Consider the following 20954-nt stretch of genomic DNA (forward strand, 5'->3'; position numbering starts at 1 on the left):
TTTGCTCTGACCAACCAATCACAGGATGGGAAAATGATGACGTCATCAAGGAGGACACATTTGATTGGTTAAAGAAAGTTCTCTGGCTTGCATTCATTTTAGAGCTGCAGATATTTTGATTATCGATGAATCACTTACAGATGTTGTTGAATTTAAAATTGAATTTCTGAATTTCAGCTTCTCTCTGATTTCTGAAAGAAAACGGATTCACTTTAACTTTGGGAGAAAAAAATCATGTTATCACTTTGTTACGGATGAAACAAAAAAATCCAATTAATTGAGAAAAGTCGGATTATTATTAAATTATTGTTATAAAATTGCAGCCCTAATTTTGTTTTAGTTATTTATTGGGTTTAATTTATCTCATTAAATAATTTATTGATTGATTTTTGGTAAATTATTCAATAAAACACATCTTGTTAATTATAATAATTAAATACTAGCATTATCACCCTTTTTTTTAAAAAAAAATCTGATCTGCAAATGAGGCATCAACACAAATCCAAACATCTCTCAGATGTCTTTTGTGATTTGGGATGCGACTTCCCCTAATGTTTACAGTTCTGATTTCATCAAATGAGTCCAAGTTGGATGTGCCAAAGTTTGGATTTGCGGCCTGCCGGCTGCCTGCCGGCTGGCTGTCGGCCGGCTGGCTGTCTGGCTTGCCGGCTGGCTGTCGGGTTGGCCGACTCGCTGCTTGGCCTGCATCTTGTCCAAGTGAGTAGACGCGGGAGTTCATTTTCCATGACACACTCCATTTGCTGCTACTTGATATGCCACACGAGCTGCTGTGTAGACACTAACATTAGTTGCATTTAGTGTCGGGTCGAGACGCGCGCACACACGCACACACACATCTGTTCCTCAAGCCTGATTTACGATTAAAAAAAACACACACATTTTTTTCCCCGCCACATAAAGCCCGTGAAGCACATCTCATATTTTATGCGGCCTACTAAAGCAAATAAAGTGCGTCGACTTCAAGTTTCTTGCTCAGTGGATTTTGGATTTTCATTCAGGCAGAAAATCGGCACCAAAATAAAGTATACTTAATACTGTAATGAGGAGTTCAGAGATTTACAGTGAGCATTTTTTTTTACTCCTCCAAGACTCAACTTTCAACTCATGACATCACACTTTTGACAAGAATCGTTTTCTAAGTATTTCTCAGCAGTTCTTGTCACTCTGTCATTGTCACATAACAAGACTTTGAGGAAACTGAAAAGAAATCATTCTTCATCCTCGAGAGAACGCACGTCGAAAGCCAACCCGCCAATGACTATGTTCATCAAGTTTGCCTCCTTTGAGTATCCGTAGCACAAAGATGTCAGCCTCCTGTTAGGTGAGGCGTAACCCGTGTAACGTAGTTAGCAATTACTAAACCTACAACCATATACAAAATATACATTGATGTGATTGAACATATAAATATGTTTGCGTTTATTGAACTTAAAAGTGGGTTAAAATGACAAAACATTAAAAATACAAAATTTCTACTCTCTGTCCCTTTAAAAATGTCTTTGTGACAAGTAAAAACAGTCTGGGTGGGAATATATTTGCAACCCCAATAAAAACGTTTTAGTACCCAGGAGAACATGAGTAGCAATCCCATGAGTCACAAAAAGGTCCTTTTCAAGCTGTCATTAGAATACGGTGCTGTTTTGCTCACATCACTTATCGTAGTGTCACAATCTAATATCGGTCCATGCCAAGATTGCTTGTCTGTATGTGGCCTTCCATTGTCTGGCGACCAATCCCGGCCGGGTCTTCTTTCTCAGCTGGGATCGTCTCCAGCACATTCGACACCCAAAGCAGCTCCAGAAAATTCAAGTGACTATGTCTATCTGTCAATTGTAATTATCATTGCTAGCGTATTCAGAGTCTGAGCCGCACTGTAGTTGTTTACCGTAGAATGTGTACTCGTTGCCTTGCAAGAGGTTTCCATCGCGTTTCATTTATGACTCTTGCCGGCAATCGAAAGTGCCTTCATTTACCCGAGTGGACCGCTCGCCATTCGGGGACGGAGAGTTTGGCGGCGACTCGTGACTTTGACTTTGCACTTGGAAAGGAAATTGCTTTTTTTTTTTCCTCCCTCGCTCATACTCACTCTTTAAGCGCATTTGCCGCCGCCACCGCAAGTACATTTCAACCTTCACTTCCCCGAGTTAAGATGCACCCGCGCCCACTGCTTTGCATGGAAATCTCTTGAGTTGAAGCGCGGCGCCGACGCTGGCCTCTTCACGAACGTCGCACGCACACACACACTTTTTTTTTTTTTTTTTTTACACATTTTAAAAACCTGCACGCGCAGTGGTAGACTTTGGGATGATTGACTCCCGGTGCGAGTGTGTAAGCTGAAGTGCCACCTGCTGACCTTTCTTTTGTTACGCCGGCCGTTTGACAACCTCGGACGGCTCGCCGCATCACCTCCATTAATTCTCCCGCTCGTATTTGTGTTCCGTGGTGCGATAAAAGATAATCCCCTCACAAGGGTCAAATTATTCAGCGAGACTTTAGGGTGAGGGTCGCCAGAGGAAAATTGAAGAAGGAGGCCGGCCAAAAGCTTCTTTGTGTTTGGGAAAAGTCTGATTTTCATGACAGAAATTCTTGTGCTTCCCACTTGACAAATGAGCTTTTTTGTTTGGAACCTTACTCTGTTATTTGCTGTAAAATTGAGCCAAACTTTCTTTTTAGGACATTTTTGACTGGCAAATACGTTTGAATGTATATTCCAATATTCTTACTTGGAGGCTAAATGCTAAAAATGTAGTCCCCCCCCACCCCCAAAAAAATGCCGCGGGGTATTGACTTGTGCATGCATTGGTTAAAAAAAAACAAGAGAGAGATTTTGTTATAGGACATGATGACAATATGTTTGAAAATAAAGTAAGTATATGTTTGTTTGCATGATGACAATGCATGATTCCCATTTGTCATTTTTCCCATAATGCCACAGTGTTAGTGTATGCACAAGTCCTACCAGCATAATTTTTTTTTTTTAATCCTTTCTTTAATTGATATTTTCCAATCGAAAAAGTTGCATATTTCAAGAGGAATTATCATTATTTTCAGTATATAGCCATTGGAAAAACAGACTTGTTGATTTTGGGACATCCCAATAGACTAACTGGCTTGTTTCATTTCACACTTGATGGTTGGACACACAATTTTTTTGTCCCCCCCCCCCCCCCCCGGCAATTTTTCAAAAAAGTCCAGTAAATCGTCTTGCCTACTCAAATAAATGTTGTGTTTCTTCCTTCTGTAGCCGAACACGCGTCCTCTGGCACAACGCCGGCTATAGAAATATGAGACGATATTAAATATTGGAGCGAGGTGTCTTGAGGGCGTAAAGCCGGGCAAGAAGTGACAATCACGCGACGCTACGTGAAAAGCCAAAGCGGCGAATCCATTTCATTTATTGCAAATCCTCTTTGGGGCGTGCGCAAATCGTCAATTATTGCCGGGATGGCTTTGAGATGACAATTTTGGGGGCCAGGCAACGTTTACAGTTAAGCCCTGGGCTGCTTCTTCATTCCTGTCGCCCAACGCAGGGATTCCTTTTTAATTAATCGGGATGCCGGAGGAGACGCGGTGCCAACAGTCGGCCGTGACGGGCGGCGAGAGGCACTTATCGCCTCAATCACAACACGTGCGCTCAAAGAGCTTCAACGGTGGACTGCAGATGGAGAAATGAAAGGAAAATCCCACTTTGTTTTTCCAGGAAATTCACTCTTCTGACTTTCATCAATTTCTTCTGATTGCTTGGAGAAAAAAAACATTTTCTAATACAAAGTTGGCGATACAACATTTATTGTACGTCGCTATCCGAAGTGACTTTGATGTTCAACTCATTCACTCACAGCCATTTTGACTGAAGCAACCCCCTTCGCTCCCGCCTGTCATACTGGATTTTGCTGCATCAAAGCCTTCCGTATGCTCTAGCATAAAAAAAAAAAGATGCATTCATACGTTTTTGGGAGCAAATGAGTTTTTTAAAGCTACCATGCATGACCGCTTATTCCCCACAAGGGGCGCTGGAGCTTTTCCCAGCCGGCGCGGGGTGCACCCTGAACGGGTTGCCAGCCAATCGCAGGGCACACAGAGACCAACGATCATCCACACTTAATTAAAGCCAGCGCATGTTTGATTTGTTGGAAGCATTTTGAGCCTGTTTGTTAGCGTAAGCAATTCACATCAGCGACAAACTGAATTGAAGCGTTAAAATCGAATCGTCAGCCATCCATAACCGGAGCTGGAACTGATTTTCACCGTGTTCAGAAGAAGATAAGATCTTCATCAGGGCTGCGAGAGCTTAAAATGTCCGCCTGCCCTCTAAAATGGAAATGGCGCGATGACACAGCGGGACCATCAGAAATTGGACATGTCCTTTCTTTCCTCCCCCCGTCAGTCCATCCATCTTGTCTCCGGGGCTTTGCCGCAGGGAGCGCATCTGCTGCGGGGACTCCTCGTCCAGCCAACCCCCGCCGCCGCTCGACCGCCGAGCCACTTCCTCCGTGGGCCGACGAGGTCCCAAACTAGGACTACCAGGCTGCATTGACGATGGGGATCATTTGTAATTCATTTGGGCCAAAAGGAAAACCCCGAAGAGGTCCAGAAACTTAAGGGAGGACCAGGATTTGTTTGGACCGCAAGAACTAATGTTACGTTTTGTTACAGGCTAATTTGAAAACAAGGTCTGACTAAGTAGGTCGTATTTTAAGAGGTCTAGTGACCTTTGGGGCAGGGTCAACTTTGCTGAACATGATGGGAAGCGACGTTAAAGCCCGTATCCCACCGAGGGGTAAACGTTTGCCATTGTTGGCGAAGGTAGCAAATGTTTTTGTCAGGGTTTATTCAAGGTTACAAACGTTGGACGACAGTTTGAATGTTTGTTTTTTTTGTCACATGTTCAACATGAAAAACTGTTGGCGAACATCTTAGCGACCTTGAATCAACGAACCTTGACGAAAAATTAATATTCGCTATCCTCGCAAACGTTAGTCTTGTTGATTTCTCGACTCAGGGTTCGTTCAAGGTCACAAATGTTCACCAGACATTCAGAATCATTTTGAACATGTTGAAAATGTTCTTGTGAGAACAAAAACTGTTCGAGAACATCTGGCGATCGTCTTTGCGACTATTTGGGACCTTGAGCTCACCCTGACGAGAAAGCAACATTCGCAAACGTTTGCCCCTCAGTGGGATACGGGTTTTAGTTCCAAGAACCTCTTCATGTGGAAATGCAAACACACACACACACACTCTTGTTACCCAGTATGGCCCAGTTGGGATGGGCCCTCCTGTTTCTACTGGGGTCCTGCAGGTCCGTTGAGGAGGGGCCCCCCCGGGCCCGGCCGCCTACCCTCACCGGAGACGATGTGGCCGAGCTGCTCCAGGGTTGGGCCCCCTCTGCAAGAAATGCGCTCGGTTCAGGACCCCCGGCCCAGCGCCATCGCACAACTCATTGGGGGTGAGCAGAGAGGGGGGTTGGGTATGACGGACGGGAAAAGTCAGACAAGGACTGGGAAGCTGACTCACATTTTGGCAGGAAGATTGAGGGGGAGGGGGGGCTGCTGAGTTTCATTAGCTTTTTGCACACACAAGCCCGTTTCACACTGACCACTGAAGCAGACTTTTTCCACAGCTTCGTCCCGCAAATGCTGCGTGGAAGGTAGACTAGATTGTAGGAATATTTGCAAGCTGCTTTGACGTTATTTGCTCAGACATTCTCGCCACTTTCCCGCCTGTAAATATAGTCGAATGTCACCCCCCCCCCCACTCTTTCACACAAAACAACTTGACTGGCAGCGTGAAAGGGGCCACAAGAGGAGAAGCGGCATCTTTGTGTACGTCTTCTCTTTCATGTTTGCTCTTTGTAAGCGATCCGCCGCCTACTCGCCGGCGCCACAAAGACGAGAGAAATGTCCACTCAAGTGGAACACAAAGGGTCCGCGAGCAGGAGGGATGTTTTTGCTGGATTACGCGCTGAAAAGACGGCAGTTGTTTGCGAGGCCAGCGGATCGATGAAGACGAGCGGACCGAGCTCGGAGCTCGGAATAGAAGCTTCCGCCGGCTGCCTGGCAAATTGGGGCCGCGCGCACATGGATTTTTTGGTTAAGGGGGCGCTCGCAGATGAAACAAATGTAAATGTATGCGTCGATGGCCTCATTTAACATCGCGGAGAGCAAACAGACACAAAATGAGCTGCTGAGGAGGTTTGCCGTTTGCTGTTTGTATGGAAGATTGCAGCTTTTTGTCAACAAAATGAGGCGTCTATATTAAGGTTGCCCAACCTCTAAGGAGCCAAGACACATTTTAACCAAGAGAAAAATCTCACAAGGATGTCACAAAAATGTAAAATAAATAAATCAACAACATCATTTAAAATAGCACTGCATTGTATGAAAGTGAATGTGGATTACATTTCCTTCAAACTAGCGATGGTGAGCTACATTCAGTTAGCTAACAATGTGTACTTTTTATCCAGAGGTTTGCAGTTGAGCCAGACTTTACTGTACTGTACAATAAAACATGTTCCAAGTATTGAACCTGCAATAAGTGCAAACTAGCGAATAAAGGCAGGACAACCGTATTTATAAAAAATGACAGCAAATCCTTTGGCCCCGCTTGTTGTTTTGGGAACGCGACAAGCGAGCGTGTTTAATCAAAGAGTAGCCGCGCAGTGTCCACTCTTGAGGAAATTCCATTAAGACCGAAGCCTCCCAAGGCTGACACTTTAATCCCGCCGGCCGAATGTGCGGCTGACAGCTCGGAAAGCTCGCAAAGCTCGGCCGACACCGACTTGACGCACCTGCCTGTGGATACTCGGCACCCTGACCGGCACTTTTTATTTACGACGCATCGCTTAACACGCCGTGAATTATGCAAATGCCGACTTCCAGACGCTGCCTGTAAAAGATGACATTTGACATCTTTTTGGGTGGGGCAAATATTAACCCTGACATTTTATAACAAAAGTGCAAGGCAGGGACAAAAGACAAAAATCCAGCAAATATTCTACATGCAACACCAGAGATCGAGCGGCATGCACTCACGTCAGGTAGTTATCTGAATGCGATAAGCCGCAGCGGCTATGTGAACATTCACTAGATACGGCAACGTCCCGCTTGGCTGGGTTCCGTGTAGAAGGCCACGGTGTGTACATTTAACCTTAAAAGAGTCTCTTTTCATTTCAAGCAACACCTCTTCGTTGCTGTGCACGTGTGCGATGTGCTCTCGAATTTCCCCGCACTGCCGTCAGCATGTGCGGGGAAGTTAATTGCGCGTATTTGCATGCGCGGCAAAGCGACGGCGGGTGGCGGAGCTGCCGGATCTGGCGCCGGGCCACCTCCTGCTGATTGGAGCTGTCAGCCGCATTTATTAATGATGACAAATCGCCCCGCAGCCCGCCATCCAATAAAAGGTCTCTCGGAGGGGCTCAAACCTGTTCGCCTTTGACTAAATGATTTTCTTGGCCCGCCGCGAGCCAGCCGGCGGTCCGGCCGGCGACCCGTCGGAACGCCCAACAGCTGGATGCCACCATCGTGACGTAGGAACGAGATCAATTAGGAGGCCGGCTGACAGGTGGCGCCGTGGGAGGGATTAAGAAAAAAAAAAGTTTGACCTTTTGCAAGGATTTGAATGAAATGCAATTTGACAACTAATACCTCATAAATATCTTAATTTCATATGCTAACAAGCACCAAATGAGCATTTATAAATTTGGGCCGAATAAACGCAAACAGACTTGATGCAAATAAACAGAATATGCAATTTAACGTCGCCCATCCGTCTTGTTTATGTGGTTCACATTTGGTAGCAAGAAGAACAAATCTCACATTGAAATGAAAGACCCTAAAATGGGCTTTTTAAATCAATGTGCCGCTTCTTGAGACTTTTTGGTAGGTCTACTCAGGATAGACATGTCCACAAAATTTCATGTTGCCAAGTCAAACTTAAGGAAACTTAACATTACTCGGGATAAAACGAGCAAACAAACAATTGCTTTTTTTCTCAGTGTTTGTGTGTGTAAATATTTTTTTCTTCTTTTTGAAATAATGTTATTTTCGTGTTTTTTTTTTAAAATGATAGTTTTTTTTTGTCATTATTAAAAAAATATATTACAAAAAAGAGAAATAAATATTCAAAACAACACCAAAAAAACGTGAAAATAAATATTCAGAAAAGTAATAAACTAATTATTCCAAAAAGCTGAAAAAAAGAAAAACAAAAAATTACATAAATCAGACAAACATTCCATGAAACTGAAGGGGAAAAATAACATTAACAGAAGAAGAAAAATTCTAAAAAACAAAAAAAATCATACAACAAAAAATAAATATGTATTTGAAAAGCAGAAGCTTAAATAATAATAATAATAATAATAATAAAGAAAAAATACATTTTTACCAGGATGAAAACGCCTGCCAAGAGTTTTTGCAAAGGACAGAAAATGGAGACAAATTTGGCCCGAGAGCAACAACACCAACAACAAAGAAAGAAAGAAAGCATTCCAAGGGGGCTCTAAATCTCCAGAGAGAGAAAAAACGGCTCCGGCTCGGGCAGCAAAACTATTTCAGGAGTAAAAAGAAGTCGTTTCCAAACTAATTCCATCCGGCGACGCTTTTCCTTAAATGAGAGCCTGATGGGCTCAAGCATTTCCAACCGGATAATCGCGTTTTTAATACCTGCTGCTAATAATTTGCGGACATGGCGCATTGCTTCCCTTTCCTGACTGCGGCGGTAAACGTCTCCATGGCAACAGGGCCGGACCAATCCTGGATGATGGACCGCTTCATGAGAAAAGTGTGAAGTAGACCGCAGAGACTTGTGTTGCGTAAAGCACAAAATGTAAAAAGCTGCTGCTGATCATTTGGATTGCCAACACGTTGCGGGCGGCGAACAAACGCTGGGCTCGTCACGCGCTCTCCCACAAAACTCACAAAACTTAAACGCCTTCACTCAGTCGTCATCATTTGCATAATGGCGTGAAGTGGCGACGCACTTTGACGGGCCATTTTCATGTCATTTGGTCAAAAATGGGGAAGACATAATTCTTTGAATTGTATTTTGAAAAGCAATTCATTTGCGTGTTTGAACTGTTCCACTTTTGTGTCCCATATGAAATATGACTTGCAACATGTTTTGATGACGATGCGATACCATTTTTGGCTCTTATGTGAGTTTTCTCACACAAATGCATCCTAGTGTTTTAAGATTCTTTTTTTTAAATGCGTGTGCTTCTTTTGCAAATGGTCCTGTCGTTAATGCCACTGGGTGGAGCCTCATGATGTTCAGAGGTGGCAAATCCCGGCCCAGAAAGTAAAAACCCTGCCACCGTTTGGCTTTAGCCTCGTGTGCTAGCCAGCTAGCTAGCGCTCCAGCAGGTAAGCCAACACCCGGGGCTAAAGCCAAACCGTGACAGGCTTTTTACTTTCTCCGATTGAGGTTGCTGCAATGCACCAAAGAGATCTCGAATCGGAAGAGCGAAAATGTGGCAGCCATTTTGCATTCACACAAGAGCGGACAGCAAAATGGATTGCGTGATTTCTGAGCTACGTACCGAATTCGTATAAAGACAAAAAGTGCAACGGCTTTAATGAGTAGTTAGGATTATTTATGAATTTGTATCTGCACAGCTTGAAAGTAAATTGTGCAACTCGCGCGCTTACTTTGAAGCTTTTTGCGTCTTTAGACGTTTGCTCTGTCAGTGGGTCCGAACAACAAAGATAACGTCGAGATGCCGTCTTTCTTGGGGTCAAATCCTTTTACACTAAAAACAGATGGGTCAAAAATAAGACAGCATAGGCCAATAAGGGATCGAGCTGCTACTTGTGGTTAATTTCATACAACAGTTTTTTTAAGGTTATTTTGTACGAAAAAATCCATTTTGGGGGTTTTGCACAAAAGGACACCTTTTTTAGGGGTTGTGTTGTGCAAAATAATCTGGGAAGTCCTGTCAAAAGCTCAAGTAGTGGACCGGTCCATTTTTGACCGAAAATAGATTGTAGTTTTTTTACCCAACTGTTTTTAGAGTGTGAATTCCACTCCATTCCAGGTGAGCGTTACAAAGCATGAAGCGCAGGTTCGTATTGATTGACGCTTGCCGGGTCAGTCAGGAGTGCTGCACAAAAGCACACTTTTGGCGTCATCGCATTACGCAAAATGGCAATTTCCATCAGAAAACCATGGATTGAAAATCAGCCTTATGGTCGCACCAGTTGCCGATGGCGGAGTTACATCCTCAGCAACAGCAATGGCATCCATTTGCAAATGCTCCTCTCCCGCATCAGCGCCGCATCAGCGCCGCATCAGCGCCGCATGGCTGCTTGCATGTTCCCAAAAACCCAAAACAAAAACGAGAGGAGTGGCGGAGAGACAAGGTCAGCGAAAGCCAATCCCAACAGGGACGCTTCTTCCTCCGCCGGCCAGACAACGGCAGGCGGCGCACGTCCGTCACGGGCCCGAGCGACTAAAGGACAGAAAAGTGCCTTGGAAGCTTTCGTGAGGGCAGAAAAAAAAGAAAGAGAGAAAAATCAATGGATTGTTGTCGGCACAACCTCAAGTTTCCAATCTAACACGACGCGCTATTGATCGAGCCGAGACCCAAGCACACCGACTCGGACCAGACGCCACGTGCGCTACGGGGACACCAGAGTGACAACATCGATGTCACATCGGATGCTCCACAAAACTTTTCAACATATGCGAAATACTTCAGAAAAATAACATCATAAAGAAATATAAAAAACATCGACTGACAACTAAGTCAGTTCACGTTCAAGCATGCAAATGCAACACCAACAACTAGAGAGCATTTTTGTTTCCCTTCCTTTAAATAAATGTTCTAAATGAATTTAGGATTAGTGGTTTGACATAATTTTTTATTTATTTTTTTGGGACAAAAATCCGATTTTTGATTATAATAACATTTTCCCATTGTTCTTGAATAAAGCTAATAACAATCCAAAAGGTTTTTCTACACCAAATCAATTTTTTGTTGTTTTATCCGAATTGATTCTGTAGATTGATTTAGTATTAGTGATATATGTGTTATATATATATATATTTTTATATATATATATATATATATATATATATATATATTTTTATATATATATATATATATATATATATATATATATATATATATATATATATATATATATATATATATATATATATATTTTTTTTTTTTATATATATATTTTATATATATATATATATTTTTTGTTTATTTATATATATATATATATATATATATATATATTTATATATATTTTTTTTATTTATATATATATATATATATATATATATATATATATATATATATATATACAAAATCTGTTTGCTGATTGTAATCAATTTTGTCTCAGACAAAATCAACAAAACAACAAAAATAACCAATAAATGTATTTTTTTTTAAATAAATTTGATTGATGGATTTATAATTCAAGATTAGCCTTAAAAAACATTTGTTCTGACAAAAAAACAATTGAAGTAGTTGAAGTCTAGGCCGTTTGTGGTGACCCCAAAGATCAGCCATTTCGGAACCCTTAATTACTTTCTTGTGAAATAAAATCAAGCATTGCATTGTAAATGTTGTGTGGCAACGCCAGAAAGGTCCAGAAAGCTTGACCAGCGAGTCCAAATCACACTCGGGAGGCTAAATTAGTCGCTATCGACGCTTGCTGAGAGGATCGCAAAGACAACGTTTTGTCTTGGGAAAGCAGAAAACAAAAGCAAATCTTGTTCCTCAGACCCAAGATGTCCAATCGGCAATTATTTGAAGCAAAGATGGACGGTTCGAGCCGACTCCGCGAAATTCAACCCCGCGTTGAAAACCGCCCATTTGACCCATCAGCGGCGCAACCCGAGCCGACCGGCAGGCGGCAAATAAATGCACCTGCGCGTGCTAATCGCTACTGTAACGTGCATTTTCTCACATCTGTCATTTTCTTCTTTCTCTACTTTTAGGTTTTTTTTTTTACTCTCGGTCGTAAGTAGCAGGATTGCAATATTCGACGAGCCGCGACGACCAGACACGACATTTTGGACAGAAAGGCCCGAGAACGTGAAAGCTCAACTTGTAAACAAGTCGCAAGGTGAAACTCCATCAAGAACATCAAAGACTCCAAACGTTGTCAGTCAGCCAAGTGTGAATTTCGGAGGGAAAAAAAAGTGCGTAAAGATCAGGCAAGATGCTCCTTCACGGAAAAATAAATCCTCTTTCTACCTCGGGAACTCCTCCGCATTTCCCTCCTGACTTTATCTGCCATGAGAACACACACACAAACACACACAACTTTATCTCCACGAATTGGCAGCTGGCAATGCACGAATGTCAAAGGGCCGGGGGGGTCAGATCGGGCCCCTCGCAACATTTTCTGCAGCCCACAAAGCAAATAAAGTGTGTCTACTTCAGGTTTCTGACGAAATGGATTTGTTGAAAATATCAACCAAAATGGCAACTTTGAATTGAAGAATATAAGAGAGTCATACGTTCTTAATCCCCTGCGTAGAAAGGCTAATATTAAGGCTTTACTAAGGTGAGACTTGTCTCCCTTGTTTAGTACTCAGACATTTTGGCGGGATTCCCGAATAGGACCAACGTCAACTTTACATTTAATGACGGGATTGAGACAAGACAGGGTGAAAAATGAACGGGAGCGGACGGGAACGGGATTATCCAGTAAGCGGGTGAAGGGAAACTCGGACCGATGCCAATGTGGGTGTGGTTTTTTTTTCCGATCTGAATGGGAACCAGACATTTTTATTAGAATTTTCAAGAAATGTGAAAATAAAAATGAATGCAAACGCTACAAATTCCAAAAGGGCCCAAAGTTTGCAAAAAACTAAAATGACACTTCGAGAAAGTGGATTTGGAAGCGTATCAAAAAAAAAAAGAAGAAAAAAATCGGTTTTGCGAATAACCGCCGGCAAGACCGGATGTGACGTCACACGTACGTTTGTAGTCCCAAAGCAATGTGGGACGACAACGCAAGGTGTTGTTCGGGGGGGCGACCAAAGAGAAATCTTTTTGGAATGAATTAAAGAAGCGAATATTTTAGATGGAAAACAGCAAAAATAACGCTACGGTTGAACAAGAATTGCAGACGCAAACTCGTACGACGTCATCGCACGGTGCAGTCGCTTCCTGCTCTTCTTCTTCTTTTAAACGACTGCTGGATCACATTTCTATGGTGTATAGCGCCACCTACAGCGGCGGAGTCACCTCTCAAGATCGGCAAAAGGAGAACGGATGCAAACGGGCAGAAGTCACATGACCATTTTTCGCATTTTTACTCCATTTGCCTGAAACGATCGGATGGAAACCCGACTGACGCTATTTGCGTTCGTTGCGATGGCGAAAGATGACTTTGACGCGTTCCGCGAAGGCGCCACTTCACTGTTTGCCGAGCGCGGAAGGTCGCAAAGGATTTTCCTTGCACTTTATTGAGAAGGACTTCCCGACGGCCCTTCAGCTCCTAACAGATGTTGCCAGCGCGCTTTCCGCCAGGCCATTGAAGTGTCGACGCGTCGTCGAGTGGGTGACGCTCCGCTGGCAGCCGACAGGGAGGAGGAGGATGCAGATTAAGGAGTGAGGGGGCGAGACAAACACACTTGACACGCGCGCACACACGCGCAGGCAGGCAGCGAAAAAGCGAGGAGAAAAAAAAAAATCAACAACATCCCTAACAAGCCGGGAAGCGCTTGGTAATTACTGCAGGGATGCTTGTCAAACATGCAGGTGGGAAAATAAATTGCACCCGAGCACAGGCGGGATTGCTGCTAATCCAAATTCCAGCAGGGGTGGGAAAGTATGGCCGGGGGGGGGGGGGCGACGTACACGCAGACGCGTTCGTAAATATTGGGACAAGAACTCGACGCTTTCAAATCAGAGATTTCTTTTTTTTTTTCTGTCTCGAATATTTTTTTTTAGTGGCATAAAACAGGAAATTGTTTACAAATGCATTGTCGTCAAACCCGGGTATTACGTGACATGCTTAAGTCTTTTTTGTTTTCCGTCTTCTGACACAATCTGCTAAATTTGTGCGCGAGCGCCAAATAGGCGCCACTTTTGGGAGCGTCGCGAAGTCCCAGCATGATTCCCATTTTCCTCGATGCCATTCAAATGGATTTGGGAAATAGAGCACACCTTCATCTGTCATTTATACATTGATTTCAATTATCTCAATGAATCAGTTGATTTATTTTTAAAGCGTTATATAGGTTTTAAGTCAAATTAACTTTTTAATCATAACTGATACAATTTAAAAAGGATAAAGAACTTTTTTTTTTTTAATTATTTAAAAAACTTTTATAATTTCAGAACTTATGTATTTATTTAGGTTTTATTAATGATCAAACTAAACAGTTGGCGAATTAATTTGAATTCAATTTTAATTAAAACATTATTAATATGAACTTTTGTTTATGTATTTGTTCAATCAAAAATGATATTGAAAATTGTAACTAATACAATTTAAAAATGAGATCAAGTATTGTTTTAATGTTACAATCATTTAAAATTTATGTATATACACATTCTTTTATAAATTATTTACAAATATTAAAAATGAGTGGTCCATTACTTTTAACTTAATTGTGAATAATATAATCCGAATAAGAATGAATTTTATAAGTAGGTCAAATGTGACACGTTCAATCATGTACAGTGAGGAAAATAAGTATTTCACCCCCTGGTGATTTTGTGAGTTTGACCCTTTACAAAGAAAGGAACGGTCTATAATTTTCATGGTAGGTTCATCTTAACAGTGAGAGACAGAATATTTAAAAAAATCCCAGGAAATCACATTATATTAATTTTAAACATTTATTTGTCTTTTATTGAGGAAAATAAGTATTTCACCCCCTAGCAAAACATGACTCAGTACTTGGTGGAGAAACCCTTGTTGGCAAGCACAGCGGTCAGACGTTTCTTGTAGTTGGTCACCAAGTTTGCGCAGATCCCAGGAGGGATTGTGGCCCACTCCTCTTTGCAGATCCTCTCCAAATCCTGAAGATTTCGAGGCTGTTGCTTGGCAACTCGAAGCTTCAGCTCCCTCCACAAGTTCTCTATAGGATTAAGGTCTGGAGACTGACTAGGCCACTCCATAACCTTAATGTGCTTCTTCTTGAGCCACTCCTTTGTTGCCTTTGCTGTATGTTTTGGGTCATTGTCATGCTGAAACACCCATCCACGACCCATTTTCAATATCCTGGCTGAGGGAAGGAGGTTCTCACCCAAGATTTCCCGGTACATGACCCCATTCATCCTCCCCTCGATCCGGTGAAGTCGTCCTGTACCCTTAGCAGAGAAACAGCCCCAAAACATAATGTTTCCACCACCATGCTTGACGGTGGGGATGGTGTTCTTGGGGTCAAAGTCAGCTTTTTTCGCCCTCCAAACACGGCGAGTCGAGTTGATGCCAAAGAGCTCGATTTTAGTCTCATCTGACCACAGCACTTTCTCCCAAGCCTCCTCTGAATCATCCAGGTGCTCATTGGCAAACTTCAGACGGGCCTGTACATGTGCCTTCTTGAGCAGGGGGACCTTGCGGGCACTACAGGATTTCAATCCATTACGGCGTAGTGTGTTACCAATGGTCATCTTGGTGACTGTGGTCCCAGCTGCCTTGATATCATCAACAAGCTCCTGCCGTGTAGTTCTGGGTTGTTTCCTCACCTTTCTCATGATCCGGTTCACTCCACGAGGTGAGATCTTGCGTGGAGCACCAGACCGAGGGAGATTGATGGTCAATTGGTGTGTCTTCCATTTTCTAACTATCGCACCAACAGTTGACTCCTTTTCACCCAGCTGCTTGCTAATGGTCTTGTAGCCCATTCCAGCCTTGTGCAGGTCTACAATCTTGTCCCTGGGTCTGTGGGAGCCAGAATTCTTGCTGGTTGGTAGGGGGTGAAATACTTATTTTCCTCAATAAAAGACAAATAAATGTTTAAAATTAATATAATGTGATTTCCTGGGATTTTTTTTAATATTCTGTCTCTCACTGTTAAGATGAACCTACCATGAAAATTATAGACCGTTCCTTTCTTTGTAAAGGGTCAAACTCACAAAATCACAAGGGGGTGAAATACTTATTTTCCTCACTGTATTTCTGTAAACGAAGGATTTATTTGTCGAGCTCGAGTATTTCTAAATAAGTTTCCATCCAGCTGGCCCATGAGCACAAATGTGTGCACACCCCTGCCCGCACTTGGCCTTTCTGTCCCGTGAAAACGTCCCGTGCGCTTCCTTGCCAGGGTGCCGGAGGAGCTTTTTGCTGTGCGGCGTCCGCACAAAGCAAAAAGTCAGCGGGAAGATTCTTAAGTGGCACTTTTGGGAAGCTCTAACGTCAAGCGCATCCGTTGGCGCGCGGCTGGCCGCTGCCCAGACGCTCCATTATGTCACTTTTCAGCCCGGCTTTGACATTTCTCTCATCATACTTCGTGTAAAGAGATGTTCTTTTAAAAGGCTCTTTGGCGGGCGCAACCGACGGCCCCACAACGTTTTCAATCTGCCCGTCGACTCGGCAGGAACGGCAAATGCGCGCCGTCGCCTCGACGGAGGAATCAAAGCAGACGGAACAAGACGAGGAAACTCGCCGTCAAGCAGCTTTCAACTAAAGACAAGACAAGCGCGCCACAATGAATTCAGGCCCGACTAGTTTGCTGCCTCAACAGACTGTGGGGGGGTTTGAATGAATTCAGGCCCGACTGCCGTGCTGACCTCATTGAAGTCCGTAAACAAACCAAAAGTGAAACTCATTCGGACCCAACGAGCTTGACTGGGCCCCGTTTTAGCCACACCCACAAAAATCGGGAAAAACGCACAATCTCCACAAATGACGTTCTCAATCTTCAACAACTAATATTCTCAAATGTGCAAAATGGATTTAGAAACAAATCGGACATTTCACTTGACAGCAACTTTATGATGTTGGTTTTTTTTTTAAATTGGGCCTGATTTAGACCATTTATTGGCCTGACATCGTCTCTCATCGTGTGTGGTGAGTTGTGTTGGAGAACACGATAGCGGTGCAACAATTGATCCATGAATCAACAAATTCATTGGCAGCCATTTTGATCATGAATTCATCGTTTAGAGACCAAATCCCGTGAAGCTGCTCCTTCAAGTGCGCCACATCCAGCAGTTTTTTTAATGTCCCCTGCAAGCAACACGGGTGTTTCAAACAATCAGCTCATCAGCAAGCCTTGCATGAAGCTTGATAACGATCCTCAGCTGTGTTGGCTGAAGGAGACATGGAAAACAGTGTCCAATGCTTTTACTTTTTTACATTTTGCAAAACTCTTGTTTTACTTTGGAAAACAATCAACATTTGGACCGATTTCCCGATCCATGTTACCAACCAAACTAGTAAGTGAATCATACTCAATGTATGTTTTATTTGAAATAAGGAATTAGCGCTTCCGCAAATGGATAGATGGACATTGTTTTTTTTCCCTCCGATTCATCGATTAACTGATGACATCATCAAGAGATGACTCGATGATTAAAATACTCATTAGTTGCAGCCATGAAAGAGGTTGTGATGTTTTTTTTTTTATCGCCGTGTGTGGCTTCCTCCATGTTGAAAGAGAGGTTGAAAAACGGCTACGCGCTGCTTCCGATCCTGCCGGCGGGCGCCCACGTGGTGATGTCACCCAAACGAGTAGGAGAAGCATTGTTGTTGTTTTTAGGACACCCGAAAGGACGTCAATGAGGATGAGGAGGCTGATTTGACGTGTCTTTGATATGCGGATCTCGGCCTGCGGCGGTGATCGCACGCACGCACGCACGCACGCACGCCTGCACAGGCAACCTCGAGACGCCGGCGTACATGAGAAGAGGATTGCAATATGACAAGATGGCCACCGGCATCCGCACGCGCTTACGACGTCCGCGGCTCAGTGGCGGGAAATAAAAGACAAATATTTGCTGACGTGATCCAAGTACATTTTTCAGTGTCTGCCGTTTATTCATTTATTTCTATTTCTGATGGCTTTTTTTTTTTTTGCACTCCCGTTAAACTTCAGAGGATGACGACGTGACGTCAATATTTTTTTTGGGGCTTTGTGCGGTGACTCGCTAACTTTTGTTCTTTAACTTGAAAGTGGTTGATTTTGAGCCAAAACATTCCCAACATTCCGCATTCCCAACTCATGTGGAATTGGCAACATTTGCTTGATCGTCTCTTTTCGATTTGCGATGGATTGTACGTTCCAAAACAACAAAACTTTGAAGTTGGCGCGTCAGGCCATTACAATTTTAAATCGTAATTCATCGTATGACTTGGATAGTTAACTCCCGATTAATCACAAATTTTGTATCAGTTCTAAATGTACAAAAATATCTTTTTTCCTAAATTTTTATACTTAGCATAAAAGTGGGAATTTTTTTTTAACTAATAGAAATATGGCTGCAACTTTTAGTCATTGATACAGTAAATTCATAATTCATAAAATGGAGTCAAAATTAAAAAGATGCACTGCACTGTGAAAAAGGACTGTGATATTGACTTGTGAATTTTCTGCCACTAGACGGCATAATTGCATTTGTAAGATGTTGGTGACAGCTCAGTGCATTTTTCTTTTCATATTCAGAGCTTTCTAACCTTTAACATGAAGTAACTTCTAAGTCAATTCTGCACATTTTCAAAATGATCAAATATAATTTGACCGCAGTCTCCACCAATATGATATTCCTGCTAACTTTTGACGAGGACATGTCTTGTGCGTTGCGATTGGAATTAAGGGGCGGTCATGAACCAGCGTTAAAAAAAATGAGTGGCGTTAAAGGAACTTGAAATGAACTGAAAGTGAACGCACTCATTTTGACACGCCCACTTTAAAGTGATAACATGTCGCGTTCTTAGCAACCCGCCATTATGAGTACGTCATGATCGCTAGCAGCCGCGGCTAACGCCAGCTAGCTTACACGCCGTTTCAACACTGCGACTTCCTCTTTAAGGAAACAACTTGAAAGAAAGACGAGTTGAGTTGAGAATCGGCCAGTCGGGCATCGGAGCGCTTTGCCATCGGCGCTCGCCCCCCCCACAAGACCGACGCTGTCGTCACAACAACCTTCGCTGCTCAATGAGACTCAGAAGTTATCGCCACCATGCGGGATCACTTCCATGCGGCGTGGCCGGGTAGCGGCGAGGAAGAGGAGGACGAGGAGGATTATGAGGGGTGGGGGGGGCCCGATAAACGCCGGACGAGCTCTCAGAGCTGCCGGCGACGGCGTGAAAGGTATCGGATGCACTCACCGATGATGGGGGCCAGGCGGAAGATGTCCGTCAAGCGACTGTTGACGGGCTCGTAGGGAGAATCCTCCAGGAAGTCGTTACCTGCCGGGAAGGACAACAAGTTACAGATGTGATGAAGACGCAACTCGTCACGTCGCACGCAATTCAGCGTCCAACACATCAAACCAAAGCGAGGCTTCGTTACGACTACGAACGTGCGTACTCAGCATTTGCTTTCCTTTTCAGGTCACGTGCTTCAAAACAGGAACAGGCACAAACAACGCAAAGTGGTCGTGAATTTTATTTATACGTTTTGATGCATATATACATAGATTCTGAATTTTTATTAAAAAAAAGATAATTCTGCTTCAAGCCGGTTTTTGTTCCACTCTAATAAATATGATGACGTATCGAAAAAAAAAAAAAAAAGCGAACACAAGTGACTGCGCTGGAACATGTCGACATGTCTTGTGTGCATGTTGGCGTGTTGTTTCTGACTGTTGTGCGTGTGCCGCGCTTATGTGGGTCAGTCGATATCCACGCGGGCCCACGTGGGTCGCGCGGGCCCGCGGGCACACGCTTGATTAGGCAGGTTGCTCAGTGGCCTTGCGCAACTGGAAGTCGCCTCGCAGGGACGGACGGGCGGGCGGGCGGGATGGACTTTACTGTCCGACTCCCCCTCCGTGCCCCCCCCCCCCCCTTTTGTTCCCTGGTGCAGCCTTTAAGCTGGAAGCGGCCAGCATTGAGGGCCTTCAAGCTCCATTATGTCCGCAGAAAGTGACTGCGGAGGTCAAAGGGCGTCTCGCCTCTGCAGGACGGCGTAAAAGGGGGCGAGGGGGCGATTGGTCGTGATCGCACTGGACTGCTCGTGGATACGAAGCCCTGTGCTACTTTTGGACTTTCCCGCTTTCAACTGAGGCTGTCCTTGAAATACAATTGCTGATTTTTCAAAATAGTTGGATTTGAATTTTTTGATTTTTTTACTCACTTTGCTTATATTGCTTTGTCGTTCCGTAATTTTTTTTATTTTTTGTTTTGTTTTGACTTGTGTGCAACAACTTGATATATGAGTGCTGAATGCGCCTTGAGACACAGGTGACGTGACTTGGGAGATTTTCGAGGTACGAGTTGTCGGTCGGTCTGTTTTATTGCTTTGACTTGTGAGCACCGACTTGAGATATGAGCTCTAAATGTTGGCAGTGAACTAATGGAAAAATGACTGTAGCGCTTTGAGAAATGAGTGACTTAAGAGTTTTTCGAGGTTTCGAGCTGTCGTTCGGTCTATTTTTGTTGTTGCTTTGATTTGTGAGTACCAATTTGAGATATGAGCGCTAAATGTTGGCAGTGTACTTCTATAAAAAAGTATAGTGCCGCATTGAGATACAAGTGACTTGACTTGGGAGCTTTTCGAGGTACGAGCTGTCAGTTTTTTTGTTTCTACTTGCGAGCACCGACTTGAGATATGAGCTCTAAATGTTGGCAGTGAACTAATGGAAAAATGACTGTAGCGCTTTGAGAAATGAGTGACTTAAGAGTTTTTCGAGCTGTTGTTCGGTCTATTTTTGTTGTTGCTTTGATTTGTGAGTACCAATTTGAGATATGAGTTCTAAATGTTGGCAGTGTGCTTCTATAAAAAGTATAGTGGCGCATTGAGATACAAGTGACTTGACTTGGGAGCTTTTCGAGGTACGAGCGGTCAGTTTT

The 20954-nt window shown here is 43.4% G+C and overlaps 2 protein-coding genes across 3 annotated transcripts in view; one reads left to right on the top strand and one right to left on the bottom strand.

Annotated features, from left to right (window-relative positions):
* gfra1a (gdnf family receptor alpha 1a) overlaps window positions 1-20954 on the bottom strand; it is a 48443-nt gene that overhangs the window by 24573 nt on the left and 2916 nt on the right. Inside the window, exons 3-4 of one of the 2 annotated variants that reach the window (XM_077581259.1) lie at window positions 19272-19352; window positions 5272-5409 (exon numbers count right to left, since the gene is read on the bottom strand). In XM_077581259.1, the coding sequence (XP_077437385.1) occupies window positions 5272-5409; window positions 19272-19352 (219 nt within the window). The remainder of the gene's footprint in view (window positions 1-5271; window positions 5410-19271; window positions 19353-20954) is intronic. The other variant, XM_077581260.1, reaches the window with a different exon arrangement.
* The window catches only part of LOC144061127 (coiled-coil domain-containing protein 172-like), a 115830-nt gene that overhangs the window by 14010 nt on the left and 80866 nt on the right, over window positions 1-20954 (top strand). The gene's annotated exons all lie outside the window — the stretch shown is intronic.

The sequence above is a fragment of the Vanacampus margaritifer genome, chromosome 12 (assembly GCF_051991255.1).
Source record: "Vanacampus margaritifer isolate UIUO_Vmar chromosome 12, RoL_Vmar_1.0, whole genome shotgun sequence".
Taxonomy (NCBI): Eukaryota; Metazoa; Chordata; class Actinopteri; order Syngnathiformes; family Syngnathidae; genus Vanacampus; species Vanacampus margaritifer.